Here is a 27,211-nt window from a genome sequence, read left to right on the forward strand (position 1 = left end):
CGCAGCATACTTTAAAAGGTTCTCCTATAAGGGAGAGAGAGAGAGAGAGAGAGAGAGAGAGAGAGATCCCTCCAAATGAAACACCAAGAAAAGCGACATCGATAGTACTACGGGCATCGGAAAAGAGAACGGAAGGTAGATGGAGAAAGGGAAATGAGAAACAAGAAGTTGTTGGATGAAACAAAAGGCTGTAGAGGACGAGAAAGGCGAAAGGGAAAAACCGAGAACTACAGAAACGACTAGGGAGATTAGTTGCCACAAGCAGCAGCCAGTTACATGGTCAATTACGGCCCAAGATTACCGATTATTCTAAACATTCTCCCCTTTATCAATATCACCATCTATGTTGCTCATATAATATCGGATAGTTGTATCCTACACAATATCAATAAGTTCTTCATATATTAAAAAAACACATACCTCGAATACATTCGTACGAGTGTCTAACACAACTGTTCCAAAGAAAAAGGAAAGCGATCAGTAGAATAGATTACCTACTTCAAGGAAAATGGAGAACCAAAGCAACAAAGATGAAAACCAGGGCCCGTAAAAGAGAACAAGTTTTGACATAGCACAGCATTTGTACTCCAAAACATAGAAAAAAAAACCCAATCCAAACAACATTTATACCCCCAAGTCTCAGAGAGGCAAACTATTTAAAGCTCTTAACAAAAATCTTTAAATTTAGAGTTGCAATAAGAGACAGCAAATCAATCTCAAACTACTTTGGACCAATGTCCTTGAGTGCACAAATCTGCTCCTCCCCCATTGCGGACATAACAGAGACGACAAGGTCTTTCCCCTCCGCAAAACCATCCTTGATCTGCAGTCAAGAAAGAAGCAATTATTGGATACAAGTTCATACAAGCTATTATTGCAATAACACACCACGATGGGAAGTAACGAGAAATGCAATCATACAAGTACTCATTGAAAATGAGAGGTGGAAAATTCAGCAGCATCATAATAATAAACAAAAGAACAAGCAATTTCAGCCCGATTAAACATGCTTAAGGGACTATGAACACCCATTGGAATTTGGGGTTCAACAACAAGAATAGACCATTAGTCAACTAACACTTTCTAAAGAAAATATGACATTTTGAGTTTTTGACCCCACACAAAAAAAAAAGTTAAGGGCTAAAGTGCTTCAAGAAAAATAATAGGAGCCAAGGTGAATATTCTGTCAAACATTAAGAACAAAATTTGGCATTATGCCAAAAAAAATGCATCAAAAGATAGATAGTTGACCTGTTTCAACAAGCTCTCATCAGTTGGAAGCCTCAGATCATCCTTAGTGTCTCCGCTATCAGTAAGCAAGCTCACCTGAAAATTTTAACTAGTTTAGAAGAAACAAACAGGCACACACAACAAAAAAGGGAGAGAGAGGAAGAGAGGGAACATCAAGTAAAAAGGAAGCAAAATGAACTTACAAACCCATCCTCAGAAATATCAATCAACTGGTAATCAATACGATTGACATGCGGAACCTGTCAGAAACAACGGAATCATTCATGAACACAATCCAATTACAAGACAGATTAAAGTTTAAACCAAATGAGAACAATCCATACATCACAATTGTGGGAAGAAGGAACAATATCTTCCAGCTTCTTAGCAGTGAAGATGTCGATTCCAACAAAGTGACATTTAGCATGTCCATGCTTCCCAGTCTTGGAGGTGGAAACCTCAACAACCTGTAGAATGCCAAATACAACAACCGTGTCAGGCTGTCAGCTAAATTTTGCAAATCATTGTGCACCCAAATCTAAATAACAATCATAGGGGCCAAATCAACAGTCACAGTAGTTTATCAAATGCCATATCATCAGAAGAATCATTCAAAAATTACAATTTCTTAATATAAAGGCTCTGAGTTGTTTGTTTTTGTTACACCCTCTCAATTTGCTTTTGATTAATAAAAAACTACTATAAAGCTAAAATTCAAATAACAATAATAGGATGAAAAATAATAGACAGAAGTAATTTTATCACATGCCATGTAATTGGCTACTCATCATCAGAGGAATCATTAAAACTTTTAGTTTCTTAACACTACATACTTGAGTTGTTTACTTTTGTGTCTGCGTTTCCAATTATAAATCCAAATAACAATCATAGGGTGTGCAATTCAACATTCAATGCTAATTGCTCATTATCATAACAATCATCTTAAAATCATTAATTTCTTAATATTAAAGACTCCGACATGTTCGGTTTTTTTTTCCAATTATAATGCTCCAAGTAACAATAACCAATTTGCTCATCATAAGAAGAATCATTCAAATATTATAGAATTCTTAAAACTAAAGACATAAGAGCGTTAGCTCTTTTTATTTTCCTTTTGCTTTATCGAAAGTTAGAACAAAAGCTAAAGAAAAAGAAAACAAAAAAAAGCAAAATCAAATTGAATTATCAGTTCCTTCAAACGTAAAACGTTACTTTTCACTTCAGCAAAGAAAAAAGCTAATAAAAGTAAAAATCAAACGAAACACATAGGCTTCAACTATCCACCCACTAAAAGCACTAAAAGAGAACAGATCTGAACCATCAGAATGTCAAATCTCAATGCAAATATGAAAAAACAATCTCGAGTTCATTTTTACGACAATATCAAAGAGATCGTTCAATTAAAAGAGAATACCTTGCAGGGACGGTTCTTGATGACGATATATCCGTTCTTACGGATGGTACCGGCTTGCTGAGGGTAGGTTTTGGAGGCGCCGGCGTCGGCCTTGGACTCAAAATGATGCTCCTCGTCCGACATTATTAGCTCTCTGTTGTTTTACTTTCTGGGTTTTGGCCGAGGCAGATTGGGGTAACAGGAGACAGAGCATGTGGGTTCGTAATTATATATAAGATTTTTTTGTGTACGTTTAATGTTTGAAGGGTCTAATTGTTTCCGGAGTCCCTATACTCTTTAGACTTTATGAACAGTCAGCCTATGTGTTTGATTTAAAATAAAAGTGTGATAGATAATGTTGTTCATTGATTTCTTTTAAATTTAAATATATATTATTGATTAGATTTTAATTTTTAAATTATATTTTCAAATATATATTATTGATTTCTATTGATTTATATATATATATATCAATTTAACAAAGGGTTTTAATTCGACCCCAAGTCCTTGTACTCTTTGAACTTTTGAATTTAGTCACTATTTGTTTGATTGAAAAAAACTAAAATGTAATTTGACAACATTGATATTTTAGTTAAATTTGAATGCAAGTTATAAAATAAGGTTTAATTTTCAAATTTAATATTGGAATGACACGTGTTTAGATTTAATGAATGTCTATTACATGTTATCAAATGGAATTTTTTTTAAATTGAGATTTTAATTTTTAGATCTAATCAAAATGGGTACTAATTTATAATAATTAAAAGTATATAAACTAAATCAAAAGAGGAGCTAAGTTAAAACTAAACCTTTGAAAGTGTTCTTAGGGTTCTCAGTTTTATTCGGCGTTAGCGTTATCCTTTTGGAAGAGGTGGGTCCCTTACCTGCCACATGGAGATGATGGAGGCACGTGAGTGGATAGTTGTTGTCTGGAGATATAAAATTATTATAAATTTTATATTTTTTATTAAAAATATTTTTATCTTATAAAAGTTTATAAATTTAAATTCGTTTCTTTAAATTTAAATTTATAATTTTAATATAAAATTCTACGCCAGACTATAAACCGATAATTTTTAGTGAAAAAGTCCAAACCAAAGCGGTGATGATGGAGGGCTGGAATTATTGTGGCCAATATCTGCGTTATTTGAACGCGACATAAATTCTTTTGAGAAAACTACAAATTTTACCGCTGCTTTTAATATCATTTCTGTTTCGGTTAGTATGTTTTAAAAAATTTCAATTTAATCTTCTAACTCCGATTTTACTCTTATTTATCATTTCACCATTGAATCACAAACAACTATTAATCGAATACTCGCTAATATCTTTCATCCATTATAGCTATACCAAAGATTACATTATCCCCATAACTATCTATGGTTAGTATATGAAAAAACCGAAGATAGCCGTTTGTAGGGATGAATAAAACTCGATTCGACTCTGAAAAGTCGGTAAATTTTTATTTTAATATCAACTCATTTCCATGCTAAATAATATGAGATGAGATGGCATGAGCATGGTTTTGTTCTTAAAACAGAAGGGAATGGATTCCCGGTTTAAAATCACAATGTTGATAGCACAGATTCTTCAGCAGACTCAACATGAAAACAAACCCTTAGCGACGCTAAAACTGAGTGCACATCACCAGAAAGTTTTTATTCAGATATCAATTATTCTTAGATTATGGATCTACTGAATGTTAATATCAAGGATCTTCCGAAAGATTTGCAAACTCAGAGAACATCTCCTTTTATGGATCAAGCATGGTTGCCACAAATGAACATTCAGTTGACGACGACGACGGCGACGCTTGAAAATCACGAGTATTGATTGAGTTTTATGGCTTGAAGCTGATCAGAGAGAAGGTCCAGGGAATCACAATCAGCAGTAGCATGATGGTTAGTGTTGATGTTGGTGGTAAATCCTTGTGTTGGTGCTGCATGGGGTTCATGCAGGCCCGGTTCATCAGTAACGTGTTCTTCATGTCTCGGTTCAGATATCCGATTCGGGTTCTCAATTTCGCGAGGCCGATGATGTTCCGGTAATCGGCTAGGATTTGAGGAAAAGGTTTGTTCGTAACGGGGTCGATCCCATTTCGGATAGCTTCTTCTTCAACTTAGTATTCCAGTAATTTTTTACATCGTTGTCTGTTCTTCCTGGAAGCTGTTGGGCTATGATGGACCACCTTGAACCATGACCAAAAACAAAATAGAAACCAGACAGACACACATACAAGATAGTGTCATGTCAAAGCAAAATCTGATGCTGCAGCCTATGTTATTCCGACTCTTCGTTTTTGTCGGAGTAACATATACTGCAGCATATACAACAACATACATGAAATGTTCCCCGGAATTCGATATTACCTGCTGCCGATGGTGGCGTGAAGCCGGATGATCAACTCTTCTTCGACGGAGTGAAGCTTTCGTGTTTAAGATCCGGTCAAAGGTAATTAGTCCATCGCAGTGGACAACATAAATTTACATGTTCATATTCTAAATTACATATATCCGAAATGTCGGTTGGCTTAATTGGCCATTAAAGCAGCGTCTACCAAAACACTTGTGTCATAATTGCAGGTGATTGGGATTTGTCTGATTCAACAATTGGCCAATCGAGAATGAGGCTAGTTTTTTGAAGGTACCTACAAACAGTATTGTACCTATTTCAAAGGCTTAATTACTCTCTTTGACTTTTTTTTTTGTAAACATATGGGCCATGGTCTGATTCAGTTTTATCCGTTTTAGTACTTAAATTTTTATTTTTTTTAAAATCATATTTAAAATTTAATTTTTGTTTCATTAGTACTCGCCGTTAAAAAAATTTAGTTTTTGTTTCATTTTAATATTCCGTTCAAAATTTAAAGTCAAGTTTTGAAAAAATTGAAAGTTTATGTAATAAAACAAACAAAAGTTGATAGTTTAGGTAATAAACGCGTTAAGTTTTTAGCAGCGGATACTAAAATGAAAACTAAACGTTAGGTATGATTTTGGAAAAATCGAAAGTATAACCACTAAAACGGGTTGAAATGCGTAGTTTACCCATAACATTATTACTACACCAACAATCAATTAGTCTAGTGAGATAAGACATTACATCCCTTAAGCAAGGTCATGGGTTCAAATCTTGATGTTCGCAAATGGAGCAAACTAGATTGCGAAAGTACCCTTACTTCTTTTTTGTAGTACTCGATCCAGATTAGTTGATCAATAGATTGAATACATGTGATTATAAAAGAATATTATTACATGTCACATATTAATGAGTATTATTAAAGTTCGGTGTTTGTACAGGGCCAATTGAGTAATCTTTTTTGCCATTATAAATGGTGTTGAACGCTGCTTAATGTTGCACCGTCCGCCTTTGTTTTTGGTGATCACGGTGCCCGTATGGTGGTGATCGCTGACATCCAAGACGAACTAGGCCAGCAGGTAGCTGCATCGATCGGCTCCCAAAAGTGCCGCTACATCCACTGCGATGTTACCAATGAAGAGCAAGTGAAAGCCACGGTGGAATGGGCGGTACAAAATTACGGGCAGTTCGACATCATGTTTAGCAACGCCGGGATAATACGTTCCAAGAAGCGTAACTCCAACTCCGATCAAAATGATCTGGATCTAGACTTGGCAGCTTTAGACCACCTTTTCGCCGTCAACGTGCATGGCATGGCTGCCCGCGTGAAACACGCGTTGCGTGCTATGGTCGTGCAGCGTGTAAGAGGAGCATCATATGCTGCGCTAGCGTCGCCGCCAGCCGCGGAGGGGACACAGACACCGATTACTACATGTCGAAGCATGCGTTCATGGGATTGGTAAGGTCAGCTAGCCATCAGCTTGGGGAGCATGGGATTAGGGTAAACAGCTTATCGCCGTTCGTGGTGGCGTTGAAGTCAATAACGGATCACCTGAACGGAACGAAAGCGGAGGAAGCTGGGAATGTTTATGATCCGGAAACAAAGTTGAAAGGGGTGGTGCTTAAAGCGAAGGACGTAGCTGAAGCAGAGGAAGATCGGAAGGTTGTTTCCGGACACGACATGGTGGTGCACGGTGGGTTTGAGCTCAAATAGTTAAATATCCGCTTGGTGGATTTCTACATTATCCACTTAAAACTAATGAAATATATAACTTCATCGTATCTGGTCTCACCTACTGATGTAAAATTGATATGTACCGACCTCTATCGATACAAACCCAACTATAACTATAATGCTATTTACCATCATCGATCTTCAACTAGGATTGGCCATTTATTACACCAGATATGGTTCAGTGCAATGCAATGACAAGTAAATGAAAGAAATCAAAAGCATCGGTCATTTATTACGCGAAATATGGTTCGGGGTGCGATGCAATGACAATTATCGACCACAATATAACAAGAAAATTTCGAATTACTATTTCAGGATCTATCTTTTTTGCCTTCCCATAAGTCTTCACATACAATGATCCTTCAGCAACAGCACAAAAAAACTCAACTGACGAGAAAAGAAAAGAAAATACCAGGAACACATGGGGGTGCGTCAAACTGAATCGAGCTCCCCATCATGTAATGCATAACGATGCCACTACTTAAGATGGTGCTCGAACAAGGAAGCCATCTCAATCTGCAATATAATCCAAGAGACGTTGAACTATTTAGAATTTAGAGAGAGAAAAGTTGATAAAATCTGATTCGAGAAGCACAAAAGCAAAGCTACAAGATAAATCTTTAGCCTGAAGCAGTCGAGCAAGATTTACGAATCAAACAAAATTTGTTAGACTTGATTCAAATGAATATGGATTGACTGGCCACTTATGCACAACATTTTTGCAAGTTAACAAGGGAGTTTGAGCACTCCAGTACTCTATTATCAACTCACCGCAGTCAAAGCACACTCAGCACCTTTGTTCCCCGATTTACCACCAGCTCGATTTAATGCCTGTAAGTGTTATGTGAAATGAACCAATTACATAAAATTCCACAGCGGCAATCATTTTATTTCTTTAATTGCACCCACCCCCTCTTTACATTCTAATATACCATCTCAAAACTATTCTTAAGTAAATGACAAATCGCATGCTCTAGACCATCCTCTGTCACATGGTAGTTGGTATGCACAGACAATGCGAGAATGATGAGAATTCTCCCTCCCTCTCAGATTCCGTTCAATGTGAAGGAAACTAGAGAGGGTGTCCCGTTAAAGTTCTTAATGCAAAAAGATCTTTATCCAGCTCCTACCTGGTCCATGTCATCACAAGTCAAAACACCAAAGATGCAAGGAACACCTGCAGAGTTGATAAGTTGCCGCTTCAAATCACAAGAAATAATAAAAATTGAAAAATAAGGAAAGATACCGATAGCCAAGTAATCTATGGGTGACTCCATTATTAATACATGAAAAATATTTCCTACAGAAAATGTTTTTCAATCTTTAGGGCATGAGATTGATGCAGATCTTATTTGACAACTGCCACATAAAAATCCGTCATCCAAGTTTGAAAGGATGGTAATTTTCAGCTCTTCAAAAGAAAAGAATCTTACGTGTTCCGTTGTGTTATCTAATTGAAACAATTAGGAGAAGAAAATGAAATTTGGGATTAAATGATTACCATAATAGCATTATGTAGTCAGAAAGAGTAGAATTCACAAAGATGAAGAATTTATGGTGAAAAGTAGGAGTCACTTTGAAAAGAGCACATACTAAAGATGGTATACTTTCAGTCTAAAAGAATATTGAAGGCATAAAATAAGTTTAGAATATGCCTGAATAAACAAGAAAAGCGAGATATATGCTTTTGATCAATGAAAATCTAATTGTTGTCTAACTTTATTGGTGTGCTGCCAACAATAATTGACTCTTGAAACCACAATAGCATTTTATGCGGCATGGGCCTGACCTGAGTTTAAGCCAGCTGATAGTACCCCAGATGTTGCAGAATTAACGACCGCATCATAGTGAGAAGTATCTCCTCTAATCTGTTGGCAGGATTAACAAAATTTGGCAAAATGTACTCAGGAATATCTTTGCAAGCACCCCCCCATGAGCAGATGAAAAGTTACATTAGAGATTTCCAAGGAATATGAAAGAAACCCTACCACAGCCCCAATGCATAAAACTGCATGATACTTTCGAGACTTGCCCAGCCTTTCCGCAACAACACCAATTTCAAAACTACCCGGGACCCAGACAACCTGATAAGAAAGTGAAGAAATGATCAAGCCATCCTAAAAGTTGGCAAAACATTATCTAAAAATTAATGGAAGAATTTGTTCAAAAGATTCATTTACTGAAAAAGGGCTTGTTCTAAGTAAGATGATATACAGCACAAATCATAATATCCTACTCCTATATCCTAGTCTTTTGAACTGTGTTAGTCTAAATAATTGTTCGCATTTGCAGCCGCAATAGCAAATAAAGCACGGCATGTACTTTGATACAAGGACAAAGCAGGCATGCGACCGGGAGTAGAGATATGAGAATGAGATAACAAAATATTAAAGAAGCCTTTTATTTTAGCATAATAAGTAGGAAGGTGGTTAGAGGTTGTTACACACATCAATGTCTTCTTCATTAACAGAATACTTGTGGAAAGTTTCCAGAGCTCCCTCCAAGAGCCGCTTTGTCACAATCTCATTGAAACGGGCGACAACCTTTGATAATGTAGCCCAAAAAAAATACCACAGTAATAACATAATAGCATGGAAATAAAAGAAACACATAAAAATGCAATAGAAGGCAGATTCGATCTTTGACTTCATCATTGCAAATAACAATTAAAGAAAGAACTGACCACAGCAAAGCGAAGGCCTTGAGTTTTGGTCACGGATCCCTCCAAATGGCGGACTGCCGCAATTTGTACAGAGGAGGAGCTCTGCTTCCTATCCACCACAAATCCTGATTTCATCAAACGAGTTTCAAAGAAGATAATTAATAAATTTTTGAACCAGTTATGTAATAATATCTAGCTGAGCTAAACTTCAATCACTAACAAAGTATAAATCAGAATCCTACATTTCTCATTATTTTCTGTTTCTTAGACTGAAGAGTGAAGTTTTGCCCTAATTTCAAAAACAAATTCTATAAATTCCAAAGCTCGTGAATCAAATTGAAGGATGACAAGACCCGGAGTTAGAAAAAAAGTATAAATTTCCAAAAAAAAAAAAAACAACGTTAAACAAAACTGAGATTCAGATTTTAATTGAAGCACCAAAAACATGACATGAGAATCAAAGAGAGATAGATAACCTTGGAATTGGAAGGAGGAGGAAAAGGACAGAGAGGTTGACTTGTGGGGGGAGATGGCGGCGGCGGCAGAGGGTGGATTCCTGGGACTGGGGAACGCAGCGCAAACTGTTCCACTTAAGAGACGCTCTTGAATCTTTAAACGTCCAAATCCATTTAAAGCCATTTCCTTTCTCTTTGCTTTCTGTACTCTTCTGCAATGCTTGATCTGGTTTTGTTTGGATTGCTGCCCTGCGCCTCCTCTGCTTTTAGACTTCTACTAGCATGAGTAATGATCTAAATACAATATAATATAAATTCTCTCTCCACCATTAAGTCTTAAAAACTGTTTTGATTTTTGCATTTTTTAATATTGTTTTTTTCTCTTTCGAAAATATTGATTTTAGAATATTAGTTTATTTATATATATATATATATATATATATATATATATATATATATATTGTAAATATTAAATAATTTCATTTACACTCTAAGAAATGAATTAATCATGTCGCAAAATTGTTAGTGTTTATTCTTTAAAAAAACTTATTTGAAATAAAATAATGTGAAATTCGTTATTTACTAATGTGCTTACAATTAGTTGGGATAATATATAATACATTAGATTTTTTAAATAATATCTAAAATTTAAATTAGTTATAATAATATTTGATTTAAATTAATTGATAAATATATAAAATATAGATAATTATACCATAAAAAAGTAAATCATTTTTCAATTAGTAAGAGGAACTAATTTCTTGAATAAATAAAAAATAAGGACTAAAATCATAACATACTAATTTCTTCCTAAATTCATCCCCTACTAATAATGAAAAGATCATATGTTGATTAAAAAACTCTAACAAAACAATTAAAAAATAAAAAATACGAATAATATCCACTATCGTCGTTGAATGATAAGCAACATCAACATTATTGAAAAAATAAGTATAACGATGACGATATGTTAATAAACTATCTTTTATCACAATTCAATCGCGACCTAAATGAAATAATTGTGAATACCTATCAATATGATAACAATAACCTGATAGTAAAAAGGATTGTGAAAAAAGAACAAACAAACAACTTCAATGAATTACCTTACTGATTAAAGAATTGAATCAAATGAAAGAAATCAATAGCTATGTTACAATGACACTAAGAAAAAGGTCCCCATCATCTAATTCCTTTCCTCTATACCCTAAACAACCTATACAACCTCTTCTACTTGATGGGCTACTGTCAAGAAAGTTACAAGGAATTGAATTCTACCGTAAGTGGATGGCTAGAACTTTGTACATGTTTTCATGGTACAATTGGACTTTTTTCCTGCTTTGCTACCCCACAGGGATCCCCTCTAAGAAAATGGGCTGAGATCCCTATCAACTAAAGCAATGGAGGAGAGATGAACCCGGAACCGGAAAAAAATGCCAAATGAAAGGCAGAAGCTGAAAATAAATCAATAGATCAAAGCGAGAAGCGCCGGCCATGACTGCTACAATTTTTTTAAAAAAATGCTAGATGGGTTATCACTGACCTTGATTACTTGCGATTGAAGCTACACTTTTTGTCACGCTGCATTTATGTGATTGCAGATGTGACGAATGATATAGCGGTTAATCGTGATGAACTTCGACAGCAGAAAGGGCCAAATCAACAAAATAACAGCCGTAACATTGGAGTGCGTTAGCTGTTGGAATCCCTGATCGTAACCATTCTGCATTGAAGCTTGGCCCATCTGACATTTACCGAGTAATGGGAGGCATGTCCTGAAGGATTATGCATGGTTCAAGGCCTGCAAAAGCCTCTGGGATAAGGCCCTTGCCCGGTATGCAACATCTCTGAAGGCTTGAAAATGCACCAATACAGAGGGTGAGGCATATCCTGCCATTGAGATAAAGGTTGCAGCTCGAAGAACGATTCGAGTTCCTCAAAAGCAGTATTTCCTGTCATTCAGTCAAACTGGTCACTACTAGTATGCAATCAAGCCGAGTCAAGCTCAAAGTGTAAAAATATCGAGCTCAATTCAACTCCAAACTCGAGGCTTGAAGCTTGATTTGAGTTTGATTGATTTTCACTTTTAAAGATGAGCAGTCTTCGAGATAAAAATCCAACTGCTTAAACTCAGTTGACGGGACATATATATTCGAGTTCAACTTCGAGTTCAGATTAGAATTCCAGTACTAATTTAAAATAAAAAGATTGATTAGGTTCACGAGGTATTCAAGTAAGTATCAGAATGTTCGAGCTCAAGTCGCTCAATGGCTTAACTCAACTCGCAACGATCAAAGCGGATTCGAGTTTTCATCGAGCCGAACCTGAATATCTTGCAAGTACAGGTCTTCTGTCTACGAGTATAATGAACTCTGCAGGAGCATATTACCTTGCGGGAATAGAGAACCTGATCCTCCTCTATTTTGCAATCTTCTTTGTAAATGGTTAATTCACTTGGCCTTCTCCTGTTCAGCATCCTTCAAAGCTTTTTTCTTATCCATTTCCTCCTGCTTCAAATTCTCTTCATGTGATTTTTGAAACAACTTCACAAATTTTAAGATTGTGGCGGTAACTGCATTCGTTAAATACACAGAATCATCGATTCAACTTCAAATCACCAATCGAAATCAGTTTTACCGTGAGAGAACATGCTGATTTTAGATTGAAATAAGAATCCTAACTAGCTATATTATCTGGAATTGTGAGCCAGTGTGGGATACACATATGCGTACGTGTCCTACAGCTATTTTCATTTTTATTGTAAGATTTTTGTGTATGGAAGGTATTACATCCACAACCTACCTTGCTCAAATGGGCATCGGGCAGGATCCTCACCAAAATAGTGTACAAGTCCATCTGCATTTCTACCCTGTCCACCAAAAGATATAATATCAATGACAAGCCATAATCGAAAGAGTCGGATAACATTTAGACTTATGTTACTCGGACTCAACTCTTGAAACTTGAAAGATTGTATCCCCTAGATAAGTGCTAGAAACTGGTACTTAAATGGAGTTAGAGCAACATAGACATTAAACTAAGTATCAGAGAGAGAGTCAAACTTGGCAAATTACCACCACAGTAAATAGAGTTTGCAGGGATGCTCCCTCTGTTTCTGCTGCAGAAGTAAATTCCTTTAATGTCTAAATTAAAAGAAAAAAAAATGTTAGAACAATGAAAGCATTCCCTTAGTAAAAAAAAAGCATAGCAGTTGATAGTGTTTGATACAGGTTTCATGTTCAACAAGAATTTGCTCAATTTTCGTTCCAAGTTTTTCCATATATTTGGAAGAACATACTCCCACACAAATATCCGAGTATGTTTTGGATACAAGAGTCAAACACAAATGCTCCAGGAATAATAAAAAAATGGAGTGACATAGGTAAACAAATACTTGACATGAAATAAAACACAGTGAAGAATGCACCAAATTTTCTATATGAACGTTGAAGAATAGAAAGCAGTGAAACAACAAAGTACCTTCCGGAAAACTTCAGACACGGGACCATCGGTTTCTGAGGCAGCCAGCTCCTGCCTAACCTTATCTAATCCCTTAGTTATAGCTTGCATTTCTTCTGCTAAAGATTTTAATTGTATCTGCAAGGACAAAAGGCTTCCAACTAAACATACCGTTACCTACGAAGTTAATTGGATTCAAGTACAAGTGTCAAACAAAGATACTTCTAAGAAAAATAAAAAGAGTTGGAATAACATAGGTTAACAAAATACAAATTTCAAGTGCTAAAAAAGACCCATAGAAACCTTAGTTGAGGCCTCAAGGTTAACAAATTCCAGGTGAAACTCAAGAAGTTCTGGTGTCTTGTTAGCTAGGACCTGAGACACAATAAAACAAAGTTGTTATCAATTCAAATTGTCAGTTCCTTTTTGCATCAGAAACAAGTTACATTTTCAAAAAATTCTATTGACTAAATCATATAAATATAATAAATTCTAGTAAAAACTAAAGAACCGAATCTAAAATATATAAAAAGACAGCCTACAAATTAAAAGAGCAGTATTTAAAATTTTCAAGAAAAACAATAACCTTATATAACACCAAAGAGAAGGAAATAAAAATTATTAGACCTTGCAAAGGTAATGCATTAACGTCATCCTGCTAGTAGAAGCACGTGTATCTGAGAGCTTTAGAAGACTATCCAACTTAAATCCAACAGCAGAACCTGTATGATACGAATAATTTCAAAACTTCATATTAAAGGAACATGCATCCTTACAAATCACATTTTGCAAGAACCTGTTTTCCAAATCATATTCGGACAAGAGTATGGTGGCATGATCCTTCAAATATCTGAAAGAACTTAGAATATATTGAACATATCCACGTCGAACTTATCTTTATCCAACGTTTATCCCAAGTCTGAGTTAGATAACTACTAGAATCCAATTGCAACCATCAGAAATAATAACCATACTTTCAACATCAAATAGTATGCCTAGGACTACACATAACAACAAGGTTTCCGGTTTAAGAAATACTGCTCAAAATATGTGATTTAACCTCACATGCATTTGGTTTAGCTAGTATGTATCACCCTATGTTACATTGAATCGGGTATGAGTGTTAAATATTAGTATGTATAATTCTGAAGGGTTTTTCTAGGGTAATATCTCCATTCCTTTATATGAATAACAGAATCGGGTGAGAGTGTCTTACACAGGTAAGGTCAAATTCTTTTCAAGATTTTCATGTATTTGGAAGATTTTTGAAGGATCGATTCCACATGCTCATGCCCAGATATGAATTGGATACGGGTTTGTTGCATCAAAGACTGAAGCCAAAAGGAAAATTGAATGTATAATTTACCCCTTGCAGTTCCTTGGTTCAATGCATTTCCCAGATACAGAATTTTCTTCATGATCTCCTTGAATTTTTGGGAATTTCGAATCTAAATTATGCAAATGCAAAAGTAATTAAGAGAACTGTAAAGAAAAATTAAAAAAAATATACTTAAGCCCATTCAGCAATATTAATCACATACCTCATCACATGCGGAATTTACAATGTTTAAGCTCTTTCTAAATTCTACAATCTGCAAAAACAGAGGTTAAAGAGGCGATTCAATAAATCAATAGGGAAAAGAAAGAAAAGAACAAGCAACAGCCTAAGCACAAAAAATTGTTGTAAACTTATGGAGATTCTGCCAAACCTGAGTGTTGAACTGAATCTTGAAAAGGAACACGTTTAATTTTGCCTCTACTCGTGGCACTTTCATCAGCTCCATAAAGAACTGAACATTGAAAAATCAAAAGCTAGTTAGTTTGGAGCTTTTGCAAACATGGATCAAACAAAAATGTAACACGAAAAATCACCCTAAACAATATTCAAATTCTATCACTAGTCCCTATATTCCAATTTAAATGATTTTAGTTATTGTACTTTTCAGAACTTTATATTTTTTTTATCAACTTCAACATTTGAAATTTCACTCCTAACTCAAAGGATACACAGATGATATGACTAGATTACAAGGAATGATCAAATAACATAAACTAAATCTAGGTACAATAGTAAATCTAGGTACAATAGATGAACTATAGAAAATTTTGACTTAACAAATTTAACCACTGTTTAGGACCAAAATTTCAAAATTTGAAACTTACAGGACAAAAAATGACCAAACTAAAATATCAGCACTAAATCTGTAATTTACACATAGTACAGAGACTAATAACAAAATTTGACAAAAAATAGCATAAGCAAGGTCTGAAACAATGTTTTAACACATTCGGGTTGGTTTGAATTATTTAATAACAAAAATATATAAATATTAATATAAACAAAATAGTATTTTATTATTTTATGAATAGTGAGTTAGGCATGCAAATAAGCTTCAGCCCGAGCCAAAACTTAGTATAGGAAGCACAAAATACATTAAAAAAAAGTATAAAAAGATCTTCAAACACAAAATGACCTCTGTATAAGATAAGTTTGATCAAGTTGACCCCTAAACTTGACAAATTTGATCAAATTGGCCCCTAAGATTTTCTGGGTTAAGTTTGCCCATGAACTTTACAAGTTTAGCCAAATTGACCCCTAGACTTCTTATAGCAACTTGTTAAGTCTACAGACCAATTTGACCCCAGAAAAGTGTAGGGGGGCAAATTGACCCAGCTTGTCAAGTTCAAGGACCATTTTGTGTTTTAAACTTACAAAATAAACTTACTTATTTTGGATATATATTCATATTAAACACTCATATCCAAATAACATATAATATTAAATGATTACAAAAAAAAGACAAATTAATTCGCAAAATTTCTCTAGTAGCATGTCCATGTTAAAGCAATCATCTACGAATCTACTAAAACTAAGAAATTTATTAAGTCTTATGAGTTACAAAATTGGAAGATGTGATTTAGAGAAAATTTTGCAGACCTGTTCACACTTCCCTAGAGCATCCTTGTCACCGGTGTATTTCTAAAAAATAACAAGAACATTGAATCAAACTAAAGAAGATAAACTTGAAAATGCATATATATATAATATGTTATTGTGACTCTTTATTTATTTATTTATTTATTTATTTTAAGGCATACGTGTTTAACGCTATTTATGCCTGACACATATCTAGATGGGTAAAGGGACATGACCCTCCAAATATGTAAAAAATCTTCAAAAAGGAAAATCCTTATTGGACACATAGCCATGCCCGACTCTCACAATCAAGTCCGAGTAATATAATGTGCATGTATATATACATTTATGCTAAGGCTTCACCTTGATCAGTTCCATTTCGTCTTTAGTCGGACAAAATTTTATGAGATTTTCCACTTGATCAGCATCTAATGCTGTATCATCCAATTCTAGCACTGCAGCCTGAAAAAATACATGAAGTTGTATATGGTTATTAAACAAATAAAATGGACAACCTTCAGTTAAACTAAATAGAAATTAAAAGGAAAACAAAGGAAGAGAGAGCTGCCAAGAAAATTAAATATATTTGGTTCGATTCAATTTTAGTTCATAAATTTTAGAAATTGTAATTATTCAATCTGAACCTAATATTTTTTGTTTAACTTTGATTTGTTTGTATCTTTTATAATATAAAAATAATCAATTAGTGGAAAAAAAACTTAAGAAAATACAAGAAGAAGACCATGTCCAGCATACCATCATATCAGGAAGAGGCATCTTAACTTTAGTGAGCATTATTTCAGTGTTATTAGCCCTCTTAATGTCAACCTACAATGGAATAAACAAAATTTGTTAGTAATAGTGATGAATATTAAGGTCTAGGGTTTAGTAATAAAATGAGATTCCATATTACCAAGTGGATTACTTCAGCTTTTGTACTAGCTGGCTTGGCTTGCGCTGCAGATTTATTAGCAGGTTTAGGAACAACTGCAGAGAAAAGAGTCTCAAGCTCCGACATATCAAATTCTGAGGCACTGAGAGAAAGAAGGCAATGTCAGCAAATATATATACACACACATAGGAAAATAACAAATATAAAAGTGTAATGCTAACATGTAATCCCATGGAGTTTTAGAGTAAATAATTAGTCATATATTTATTGATTATGACGGTGTACTATAGAAAAACTAAGATGTACTATAGAAAAACTAACTCATTAAAAGAAGAGAAAATACAGCTGTTGAGGCTCTCCATGTTTTTGCAATTCATCCCATAAGCTTCCTTGTATCGCCCTTGTAACCTTGACCCAGTGTAAAGGCTTTAAATTAGATTTTCGTGGTGCTGCTGCACGTCCACGCCCTCTTCTTCTCATGTCAGCTCCTTTGGCACCTAGTGGAGGTGGGGGAGGTCCAGCGCCACGAGCTCCAGCTGGTGGAGGTGGAGGGCCAGGAGCTCCAGGTGGAGGTGGAGGGCCAGGAGCTCCAGGTGGAGGTGGAGGACCAGGAAATCGACCTCCAGGAGGTGGTGCTCCAGGAGCTCCTCCACCAGGAGGTGGTGGTGGAGGTGGTGCTCCAGATGAGGGAGGTGGTGCTCCAGGTGAGGGAGGCGGTGGAGATGGCACTCCATGCAGTGGAGGAGGAGCATTGGACGTTGGAGGTGGAGGAGGGGGTGTAGGAGCATTGGACGTTGGAGGTGGAGGAGGGGGTGGAGCAGCATCGGACGTTGGAGGTGGAGGAGGGGGTGGAGGAGCATTGGACGTTAGAGGTGGTGCTGGAGGTGGGTTTGGGGGTGGTGTGGATGATGAAGCCCCATGGCCAGTAGAGAGCGGTAGTGACGGCGAAGCTCCATGTGGTGATTCTGTGAGGGTAGGTGGAGGTGGTGGGGGTGGGGGTGATGTTCCACATGATGTAGGTGGAGCTGTTATTTCGTGCAATGGAGGAGAGGGTTTTGGTGGAAGAGGAGGAAGAACCGAAGGTGGAGTAAGGGAAGGTAGAGATGGAGGGCTTGGGGAAGAATGGGAAGCTGATCGCAGTCCATGGACAAATGCTAGAGCCATAGCAATTTGAATTGGTGTGGTGGGAGGGGGAGGACGGAAAGGACGCTCTTTTGATGGGGAGGGAAGAGGATGACTAAAATTGCAAGGTTTTGATGTGGAACGTGGGGGAGGACAAATATTACTAAGTTTTGATGTGCCTTTTGAAGATCCAACATTGGTGAGGGTTGAAAGAGAAGGTGGAATATGTGGTACGGTCTGGGTAGCTGAAGAAGACTCAACCTTCCATGGTGGTGGAGGAAAAACTAGCGCAGTAGTCTGGTTATTCAAGAAATGGGAAGATGTTAAAGCTGTTTGTGAAACCATTCCAACATTTTGTACATTTTCTGCACTATTGGGTTGAGGGGGAGGTGGTGCTACGAGAGCCATTTTAGAAAAAGCATTTCCAATAGCTGCCATGAGAGGATGCGGCGGGGGTAGTATAGATTTTGCATTTTTCTTAACAGACTCTGAAACCAACAAAGACAATTTGGGTAGAGGTGTAGGTGGAGGTCGAGGTGGAGGCGGAGGCGGAGGTGGCGGCGAGGGTGAGGATGATGGTGGAGGTGGAAGAGGTGGCGGCGAGGGTGAGGATGATGGTGGAGGTGGAGGAGGAGGTGGCGGCGAGGGTGAGGATGATGGTGGAGGTGCAGGAGGAGGTGGCGGCGAGGAGGAGGCTGTTGGTGAAGGTGGAGGAGGAGGTGGCAGCAAGGGTGAGGATGATGGTGAAGGTAGTGTTCTTGGTGGTATAGAAACTGGTTGCTGCAAACCTGAAGGTAGTGCAGGCAATGAAGTATGATGATAGCCTTTGCTAGGAGGTATTGGCTGGGATACATCACTTGGCTGAGATTGTTTTCCAAGAAAATCCTGAGATTCTAATTGTTGGCTATTTAGCTTCACCATAACAGAACTTGGAGCTGATTCAGAGCCCGTCCCAGGCATTTTCTCTAAAGTTGGCAATCCATCCTCGAAGTTAGGTTTGAGAACACTAGTTTCCAATATTTTCCCCAACATTTGCCCCAACACCTTTGATTCTGAATTCTTCAAGGAAATGGAGTCTTCTCTATAACCCTCACCTCTCGTCACTTCTGATTTTCCAAGCATATGCGACACATCCTCCCTCAACATATCTTTCTGTGCTGGCTTGTTGTCATGGACCATTGGACTCTCATCATCCACCTTTCCTTCCGTTGCATCGACCATGCTGAAGATCTCTTGAACCTCAAAATATTCCTCCTTTGAAACACTTTCTACCTCACTAAAGTCATTAAGGTCCGTAAAAAGCACCTGATACAAATATGAATATGCATTCAACTCCTACAGTTTTAGAGAAGAAAAACAAACAGAATAATAATTTAAACCTACCTCAACTCTGAAGTCCTTTGGAATTTGATACTTGGCATCCCACAATGTATCAATTTCATTGCTGTTAAGCATCAAAATACTTCCTTGAACAAACGCTGTGTGAAACATGACTCTAAATATCATTTCTTCACGTACCAAGTCTTCATTCAAATGAATGCACTCAAGCACAACGTCCCCTTGAATGTAGCAATGAATATCTAGTTTCACCAGTGCACATTCTTCCTGTACATAAACCTTATTAGAACATCCCAAATTTTTGGTTAATTTATCTTTCTAGTTTCAATTGTTTGACTTAGGCATCACCTTTTGGAAGTGACGAACTTGGGATTTTTTCATTGAATTTGAATAAAGAAGTTTGGAACTTTTATTAGTCCGTTTTTCTGAGCTCTGTCCGTAAACTTGTATAACTGGTCTGCACCCTTTTCCCCCTTCAAAAGTTGGAAGAACTCTAAGGATCAGGCAATCCAAATATAGAGCTGTGTCTGACGAACGCCAATTATAACCCCGGTTTGCTCTAGCAATGTACTGGAGATACCTCAACTGGGAAGGCTGAGGGTTCAAAGGAGACAGAAGCTGAAGAAGGGCCTTAGGAGCTTGCTTGTAGACCATTTCGAGAGTCTTCTGCTCATCACTGTACTGTTTTCGATATAGCAAAAGACTGGCAAGCATGAAAGCAAGAATTGGCCATCCTCCTCTTTCACAGTGCATCAAAAGCACATTTTGTTGTCCTTGACATGCCAACCAGCTTTCACTCGATCGAAGGTAGTAATGAATCATTTCAAGTGTCAACAATGGACATCCCTCGTATTGCCGTGGGTAATCCATAACAGTCATCTCATACTGAGATAAAATGTCTGATATTGGGCTTGGCTTATCGCCTTCTTTGAAATTAACCACCATGAAAGAAGATTCAGGGAAGTTCTGATGTAGCTGTGCCACAATCCTACACAGATACAACTTGTACTCATCTTCATCAAACACATCCGTCGAGAAACAACAGTCAAATACTGCAAAACAAACAGCAGAAAATCAAATCAAATAACCAACACTTGGTAACCATATGCCACTAAACGAAATATGATCATGATGACTATGTTCTTGGATAAATCCCAACTATACATGAAATGGCCAATATGTTACATGAATTTTTATTTTTCTACAACTGTATATATAAAATCAATTTTCACAAACCACAAGCACCGTACCGACGTAACACCATTTTGAGATTCATCCTATACAGTTTCAAAAAAGAATCGATATCGAAATTGTACAAAAAATTTTATTCATTAATAAGAAACAGATGTCATATAGTTTCTGAACTCCAATCGAATTTCTAAGAAAGTTCAAAGGCTAATGTATTCAGCAATTCAAGCTATGAAAATGAACAAGCCAAAAATACTTAGTCCCTTAGTTGTAATAAATAACCGAAGATTAATCAATAAAACCCTAAAAATCCAGAAATTAAGAGGTCATTGTCCACAGAAATTAACATCAAAACCAAAAATCTCCCAAAAAGGATCATACAATTTAAACACTTCTAGAATGGAATCAATTTTAACCTAAATTGAACAATAAATCAAGGAGCAAAAAGGAAAAAGATTACCGTAAACACGTTCAGTAATCTCGAGAAGTCGCTCCTGCGGTTTCCGGTAAAAAATGCGTTTGAACAGCGCCATCTAATGGCGCTGTTTCTCCCTAATCGGGTCTAAAACCCTTTCTCTTAACATCAGCAAGAATCGTATCACATTTGAATTTGATCTTCCGCTTCTGTCAACAAAAAGCACCAAAGATTTTTTCAATTTTATTTTAATTCTCAAATTCTCAAATTCAATTGCAAATTGTGCTCCTTATAACATTTTAACCCCATTCCGATGTAAAAAAAAAAAATGAAAATAAGGGAGGATTGAGTTATGTGAATGAGATATTTTGATTCTAATTCTTTTATTAGGATCAAATAAGGATAAGCCTCTTCCAATTTTTATTTTTGGTCCAACTCATCAGATTTTAGTTTTAATTAAAAATCAGTGCCCTTCATCTTCCAGAATTTCAGTAACAGTCTATTCTCTAAATCTGACGACTCAACAGCTAATATCATCTGATAAACATGTAATACACATGTTACTTGAAAAAAGGTTTCAGTCCCTTTCTAATACGAAAATCGATAGCATCTATAGCCGCCGCCTGCACCGCCACGAATCTCTTTGCATTCACAACCTAGAGAAGTCGTTAACGACGACGACCAGATTCAGCTCCACGACAATTGCCAATTCATTTTTAAAAAATATATATATAGACGAGCATTCGATCTGGTGGAGCGAAAATTTTCAAATTAGTCAACAAAAAATTGATTAAACTGTGTATTAAATAAGAAATTATTTTGTCCAAACATAATTAAATTTATATCTTATTGAATGTTATAATAATAACTGTGTTAATTGATAAAAGATTTTTAAATATAAAATTTGAAAATATTACTTCAATTTGAAAGGCATATTTAGATAAATACTGTCAAAAATAGAAATAACGGTGCACGAAATTTATATAAAAAATAAATTTAAATCTACATTATTTAATAAAATTATAGGGTAAATTACACAAATAATCTCTCGACTATAGTGTACTGCTTTATTGAGTTTCATGACTGTTAAAAATTATAAAATGATTCATTGATTATAGAGGATTGCTCTATAATTAGTCAATTATTTATTATGTTCTAAATTCGTCTTTTTTACTAAAGAATTAATGGTCGTCTGAGTTAGATGTTAGACTTGGATTATCCTTTTCCATTCACACGGTATGCAGTGCATACAGTTGCTGGTTCGATCCGACCAAAACCGAGCCTTTCCTTGTATTAGTTCCTTGAGTTGCAGGGTGCAGACGGTGAACCATGGAAGCGAGACGATGGTCGATGATAGCTAACTTTTTGTTGAAAAACCATCTTGATGAGAAGAATCCTTTGATGCTGCTGCCTCCTCGGTTTCTTCATCCGCAGAAGCAGGTTGGCCGTTGAGATCGATCGTCATATTATTTACATTCCTCGTAAATTTTCCTTTCACGCGAGTTCGCGTTTCGGCTAGCGATTTCCGATTAGCATATCGAAGCAACGCACTTTCCTTTTTCTGCCTGAATTTGATCAATGCTGCCTCTCTTCTATCAACCTGGTAGTACGGAAATGATGCCCCCATCCCAGTACTTGCATGAGGATGGGAATGACATTGTTGAAGATGATTGTAGCGCGGTTCAGGCAAGAAACTAGCACGATTTCGATGGTCGGGGTGGTTGTTCTGAAATGGACCGGATGGTGATGATGGCATCGGTATTTGATTTCCCCAACAATACTTCTCCCATGTGCATCCATTCTCACATACTTGAGCATCATTAATCACATTTTGATCAGAAAACTTAGGATTTCCTTCAATAGTCTTGCTTTTAGCAGCATCTTTATCATTCGGGTCTGTCACTTGAGCACCCTTCATCACTGCAATCGACTTCACATAAGTAAAGAAGGCCGACGAGCCACTCATATTCAGCTTACTCTTCATCGGACCGGATAATTATTGTTCTGCTCGAAAGTCAAAATGTGGTAAGGATTAGTTTAGGAGCAGTCAACCAGCTCTGCAATCACTTGTTATACCTGGATGACAGTCTGATGGAATTGCCGTCTCGGGATTGGTGATCGTCTGGGGCTGGTCATCTGAAAACAGAATTGAGCTGCTTGTATTAGCATCACTCGGGTCTGATACCATTAGTTCAACATGGCAGTTGAAGACATTCATATCTGCCAGACCAAGCTGCCAGGGAAAGCAAATAATTGAACATCAAAACACACAGACAAGTCCAAGGAAAAAAGTAAATCGCTAGAACCAAACCGTGCACCGCCTTCGCCACAGGTGCGTCCACAAGTTCAACAGTTCATTGGTTCGCAATGGCTTGACAAGATAGCCAGCAGCACGAAATCTCAAGCACTTGATAACAACAGAGATCTCAGCCTTGCCGACAACACTTGTCATTGAAATTTATATAACGAAAGACCACATCCATTCATGTATTCGAATCCGAGACTTCAAAAAATAATAACGATTCTTTTACCGATGAGGTGGTTAGGTTGATGCCTTTTAACAATTGAGTGATTAAATTAAAATGAATTATAATTAAATGATTCAAACAGATTGGATTCTAAAAACCTTGTATAGGAATAGGATAGATATGTGGTGGCATGGGAAAGCCGAAAAGGGCAAACTCACGAGATATTACTATGAAAAAAAAAAACAATTCACGTGATAACGCTGTCCAAGAAATAATTGTTCAAATGGTGTGAATTATACAGTGCATGAATTGGTCGCCATGCAAGCCAAACGAGATCATAGGTCGCCATACACTCGGTGTGACCTTGTAGGTCGCCATGCAAGCGGCTCGAACTCCTCCGTGATTCTGCTGAAATCACGACAAAGGTGGCTCTGCCTCCCTCACCCCTGTCTCCCTCATGCATGCAGCAATGAAATCACGACAAAAGTGTTCTATACGAGCTGTGGCGAGAGGATGAAGCTTTGCTACGACCTGTGGTGAGAGGATGAAGCTTTGCATGCGCCATGCACGTCGGAAGAGGTCGTCATGCACGTCGGAAGAGGTCGCCTGCATGCAGTGGGGAGCAGGCGAGCATGCACCAGGGTACAGGACAAGGTCGCCAAGCGTGCATGGCGACCTACCATGTCGCCTGGCGTGTATGGCGACCTACAAGGTCGCCCGGAGGGCATGGCGACCTATGCTGGGAAGCTACCACGGCGTAGGTCGCCCGAAAGGCATGGCGACCTACGGCCAACATTGTGTAATTCGCCCTATTTGAGCAATTAATCTTAAGAGTACGTTATATCATTAAATAAAAATTTCGAGAACATTATCTCGAAAGTTTTGCCGTCGAAAAGAGTGGATATTGTGGCAGTGAAGGAAAAAGGTCACGTGCTAAAATATAAAATAAGTAGTCCAGCAGAAAGAGGAAAGTGCAAAGCAATTAGAGAGGCTAAAGCAAATCACACGTGTTAAAATGAAGGGTAAAATATGTATTTAGTATCTAAACTATCAGTTTGTATTCATTTTAGTATCTAAACTTTCAATTTTTCAAAATCATACCCACCATTTAGTTTTTTTTATCAATTTAGTACCCGCCGTTAAAAAATTAATGCATTCAATATTTAAACTATCAATTTTGGTCTGTTTTAGTACTAAACTTTCAAAAAAAAATTAAAGTTTAACGTTAAATTTTTAGTGAGTACTAAAATGAAACAAAAACTAAACGTTAGATATGCTTTTGGAAAAATTGTAAGTTTAGATACTAAAACAAACTAAAATTAATAGTTTAGGTATTAAATGCATAATATATCTTAAAATAAAAACCCTTTATTTACTTATTTTTGGGTAAATCACAGTCAATGTCCCTTAACTATGAATTTGATAATAAATAAGTTATTTTGTCGTTCAATTTAAAACGAATATCTAATGTGTCATTGTATAATAAGATCTTTGGTCCCTAAAATTTATTCATTTTATTATTTTTATCTTAATTCAAAATAGTCAATAATTTAATGTTTTTTATATTTAAAAATTCTATTAATTTAATTTTGTTGTCAAATTGAACAAGTCCATTGGATAAAAATATTTTAGGGTGTGTTTGTTTGCGGTAATTGGAATTACGGAATTGGTTTTCCGGAATTCTCGTGTTTGTTTCACGTAATTCGTTTTCCGGAAAATGTTTTCTCGTGCTTGTTTCACGTAATTCGTTTTCCGAAAAATGTTTTCCCGTGTTTGTTTCACGTAATTGGTTTTCCGGAATGTAATTCATTTTCCTAGTAACAGAATTTCCTTTGTATTTTCTGTAAAATGACTTACGGATTCATTTTCCGTAAGTCATTTTCCGAACTTTTCACTCCAAAGAATAAATACTCAAAATAATTTTATTTTATGAATTTAATATTAATAAAATATTTTAATATCATTTCCATCAAAATATTATTTATTTATTTATTTATTAATATTTATAATAATATAATATCATATTTTTAATATTATATAAAATAATCAATTATATTATAATAAATAAGATATTTTTTTATTTTAATAATATAATAATTTTTTATATTTAATAATTAATAATATTATTATATATTTAAATAATATTTTAATAAAGATATTTAAAATATACTAATTAATATTTTTAAAATATAATATAACACTATTATTTTAGTAAATAATTAATATAATTTATAATATTTTATTTCACTAAAATATACAAAAATTATTATTTTTATTAAAAAAATTATAAAGATAATATTTAATAATAAATAAATTATTTTAATATTTTAAAATAATAATATTAAGTTTTATGATAAATAATATTATTTATTATATTTAATATTTGTAATAAATAATTTTTAAAAAACTTTTCAACTAGTGGAAAAAAAAGGTTTAAATAACATCTTCCAAACATCATAAAACGTTTTTCATATGTTTTTCAGAAAAATGTAATTCATTTTACGAAAAACATTTTCCGGAAAACATTTTTCAGAAATGTAATTCATTTTCCAGAATTCAAATTTCAGTAATTCATTTTTCGAAAAACCAATTAAAAAAAAAACAGCCCAACAGTTTAATAATTACTTTATATCATAAAACAACAAATTACTCTTAAAATCTTATTTTTACCGGAAAAGCAACAAGAAAGTAATATAATATTTTTTTACGAAAAACAAATAATTTAGGATAAGAACATATACTAAAATAATGGTTTTTTTAAAATATAAATGATTAAATTTAAAATATAAAGGAACTAAATCATTGAAATATATCAACTAAAAGTTTCAAATATATATACAAAGAATACAAAGACTTGAAACATATTGTAACTTGAAAACAATCATATTAATCATAATAAGCATGAATACATAGGGATGGGCATGGGTCAGGTCAGGTCGAATCGAATATCGGATGAAGGATTTATTGTTCTCGAGTCGGGTTGGGTGAACCAAAAACTCGACCCATGCCCATCCCTATGTATTCATGTTGCTTTTATAAATATAACATCTAATCTATTCTTACCGAAGCAATAGGTTAGGCAAGAAATCAAAGATCACATGCTCACATAACAATTGATGTATTCATGCTGGCTAGTGGCCCTAAACTTTACCAATCTCTTTGTTAAAGTTCAAGTTAATTTGGGTTCGAATTAATAAAATAACATAGATTTATATTATCGAGTAGTCAAGTAAAGGATAAATTACGCATCTAGTATCTAAATTTTCAATTTCGGTCTATTTTAGTACCTAAACTTTTAATTTTTTTCAAAACCACACCTAAGTTTTGTTTTTGTTTCATTTTAGTACCCAGTTCAAAATTTAACGTCAAGTTTTGAAAATTTTGAATGTTTAGGTACTAAAATTAACCAAAACCGATAGTCTAGGTACTAAATGCGTTAAATTTTTAATGATATGGTATTAAAATGAAACAAAAATTGAACTTCTGGTTTTAATTTTTTTTGAAAGTTTAGGTACTAAAACGAGTCAAAACTGATATCACTTAAGCAAGGTCTCAGGTTCGAGTCATTGTGTATGCAGAAAA

At 35.5% G+C, this 27,211-nt stretch overlaps 4 protein-coding genes across 5 annotated transcripts; all 4 read right to left on the reverse strand.

Annotated features, from left to right (window-relative positions):
• Positions 1–595: 595 nt before the first annotated feature.
• LOC120213956 (eukaryotic translation initiation factor 5A-like) lies at positions 596–19,331 on the reverse strand. 2 transcript variants are annotated; one of them, XM_039211984.1, is made up of 6 exons: positions 19,325–19,331; positions 2,645–2,775; positions 1,575–1,697; positions 1,434–1,490; positions 1,252–1,326; positions 596–823 (listed from the first exon to the last, which is right to left on the reverse strand). In XM_039211984.1, exons 2-6 carry the CDS (start codon positions 2,765–2,767, stop codon positions 722–724), a joined length of 480 nt encoding a protein of 159 aa, XP_039067915.1. In that variant the 5' UTR covers positions 2,768–2,775; positions 19,325–19,331; the 3' UTR covers positions 596–721. The 2 variants fall into 2 exon arrangements, with proteins under 2 accessions (XP_039067915.1, XP_039067914.1); XM_039211983.1 differs by lacking the exon at positions 19,325–19,331 and having other exon boundaries at positions 2,645–2,836.
• LOC120213954 (6,7-dimethyl-8-ribityllumazine synthase, chloroplastic-like) lies at positions 7,049–10,100 on the reverse strand. Its single transcript, XM_039211981.1, has 8 exons — positions 9,852–10,100; positions 9,397–9,500; positions 9,161–9,256; positions 8,697–8,797; positions 8,503–8,576; positions 7,844–7,890; positions 7,485–7,544; positions 7,049–7,229 (listed from the first exon to the last, which is right to left on the reverse strand). The coding sequence occupies exons 1-8, from the start codon at positions 10,012–10,014 to the stop codon at positions 7,191–7,193; spliced, it is 684 nt and encodes a 227-aa protein (XP_039067912.1). The 5' UTR covers positions 10,015–10,100; the 3' UTR covers positions 7,049–7,190.
• LOC120213923 (formin-like protein 20) lies at positions 11,625–21,482 on the reverse strand. Its single transcript, XM_039211962.1, is given in 18 exon segments — positions 11,625–11,782; positions 12,220–12,402; positions 12,633–12,699; positions 12,905–12,973; positions 13,311–13,427; positions 13,593–13,664; positions 13,917–14,011; positions 14,656–14,737; positions 14,831–14,881; positions 14,999–15,079; positions 16,228–16,269; positions 16,570–16,668; positions 16,963–17,034; positions 17,120–17,240; positions 17,445–19,555; positions 19,604–19,825; positions 19,907–20,610; positions 21,207–21,482. Coding segments are annotated over 18 exon segments (4,419 nt in total). The 5' UTR covers positions 21,280–21,482.
• A 1,036-nt stretch (positions 21,483–22,518) lies between these two features.
• Positions 22,519–23,145, reverse strand: LOC120213924 (two-component response regulator-like APRR1). Its single transcript, XM_039211963.1, has one exon. It carries the CDS (start codon positions 23,143–23,145, stop codon positions 22,519–22,521), a length of 627 nt encoding a protein of 208 aa, XP_039067894.1.
• Positions 23,146–27,211: the final 4,066 nt, after the last annotated feature.

The sequence above is a fragment of the Hibiscus syriacus genome, unplaced genomic scaffold, assembly GCF_006381635.1.
Source record: "Hibiscus syriacus cultivar Baekdansim isolate YM2019G1 unplaced genomic scaffold, ASM638163v2 tig00110045_pilon, whole genome shotgun sequence".
Classification (NCBI taxonomy): Eukaryota; Viridiplantae; Streptophyta; class Magnoliopsida; order Malvales; family Malvaceae; genus Hibiscus; species Hibiscus syriacus.

Coding starts and splice junctions, on each gene's coding strand:
- LOC120213956 (XM_039211984.1), bottom strand. CDS start 2,767: ATGTCGGACGAGGAGCATCATTTTGAGTCCAAGGCCGACGCCGGCGCC. Junction 1,327..1,433: donor ATATTTCTGAGGATGGGTTT/GTAAGTTCATTT, acceptor TAAAATTTTCAG/GTGAGCTTGCTTACTGATAG. Junction 824..1,251: donor ATGAGAGCTTGTTGAAACAG/GTCAACTATCTA, acceptor TCTTGACTGCAG/ATCAAGGATGGTTTTGCGGA.
- LOC120213954 (XM_039211981.1), bottom strand. CDS start 10,014: ATGGCTTTAAATGGATTTGGACGTTTAAAGATTCAAGAGCGTCTCTTA. Junction 8,798..9,160: donor TTAATGAAGAAGACATTGAT/GTGTGTAACAAC, acceptor CTTTCTTATCAG/GTTGTCTGGGTCCCGGGTAG. Junction 7,230..7,484: donor CTGAGTGTGCTTTGACTGCG/GTGAGTTGATAA, acceptor ATTATATTGCAG/ATTGAGATGGCTTCCTTGTT.
- LOC120213924 (XM_039211963.1), bottom strand. CDS start 23,145: ATGAAGAGTAAGCTGAATATGAGTGGCTCGTCGGCCTTCTTTACTTAT.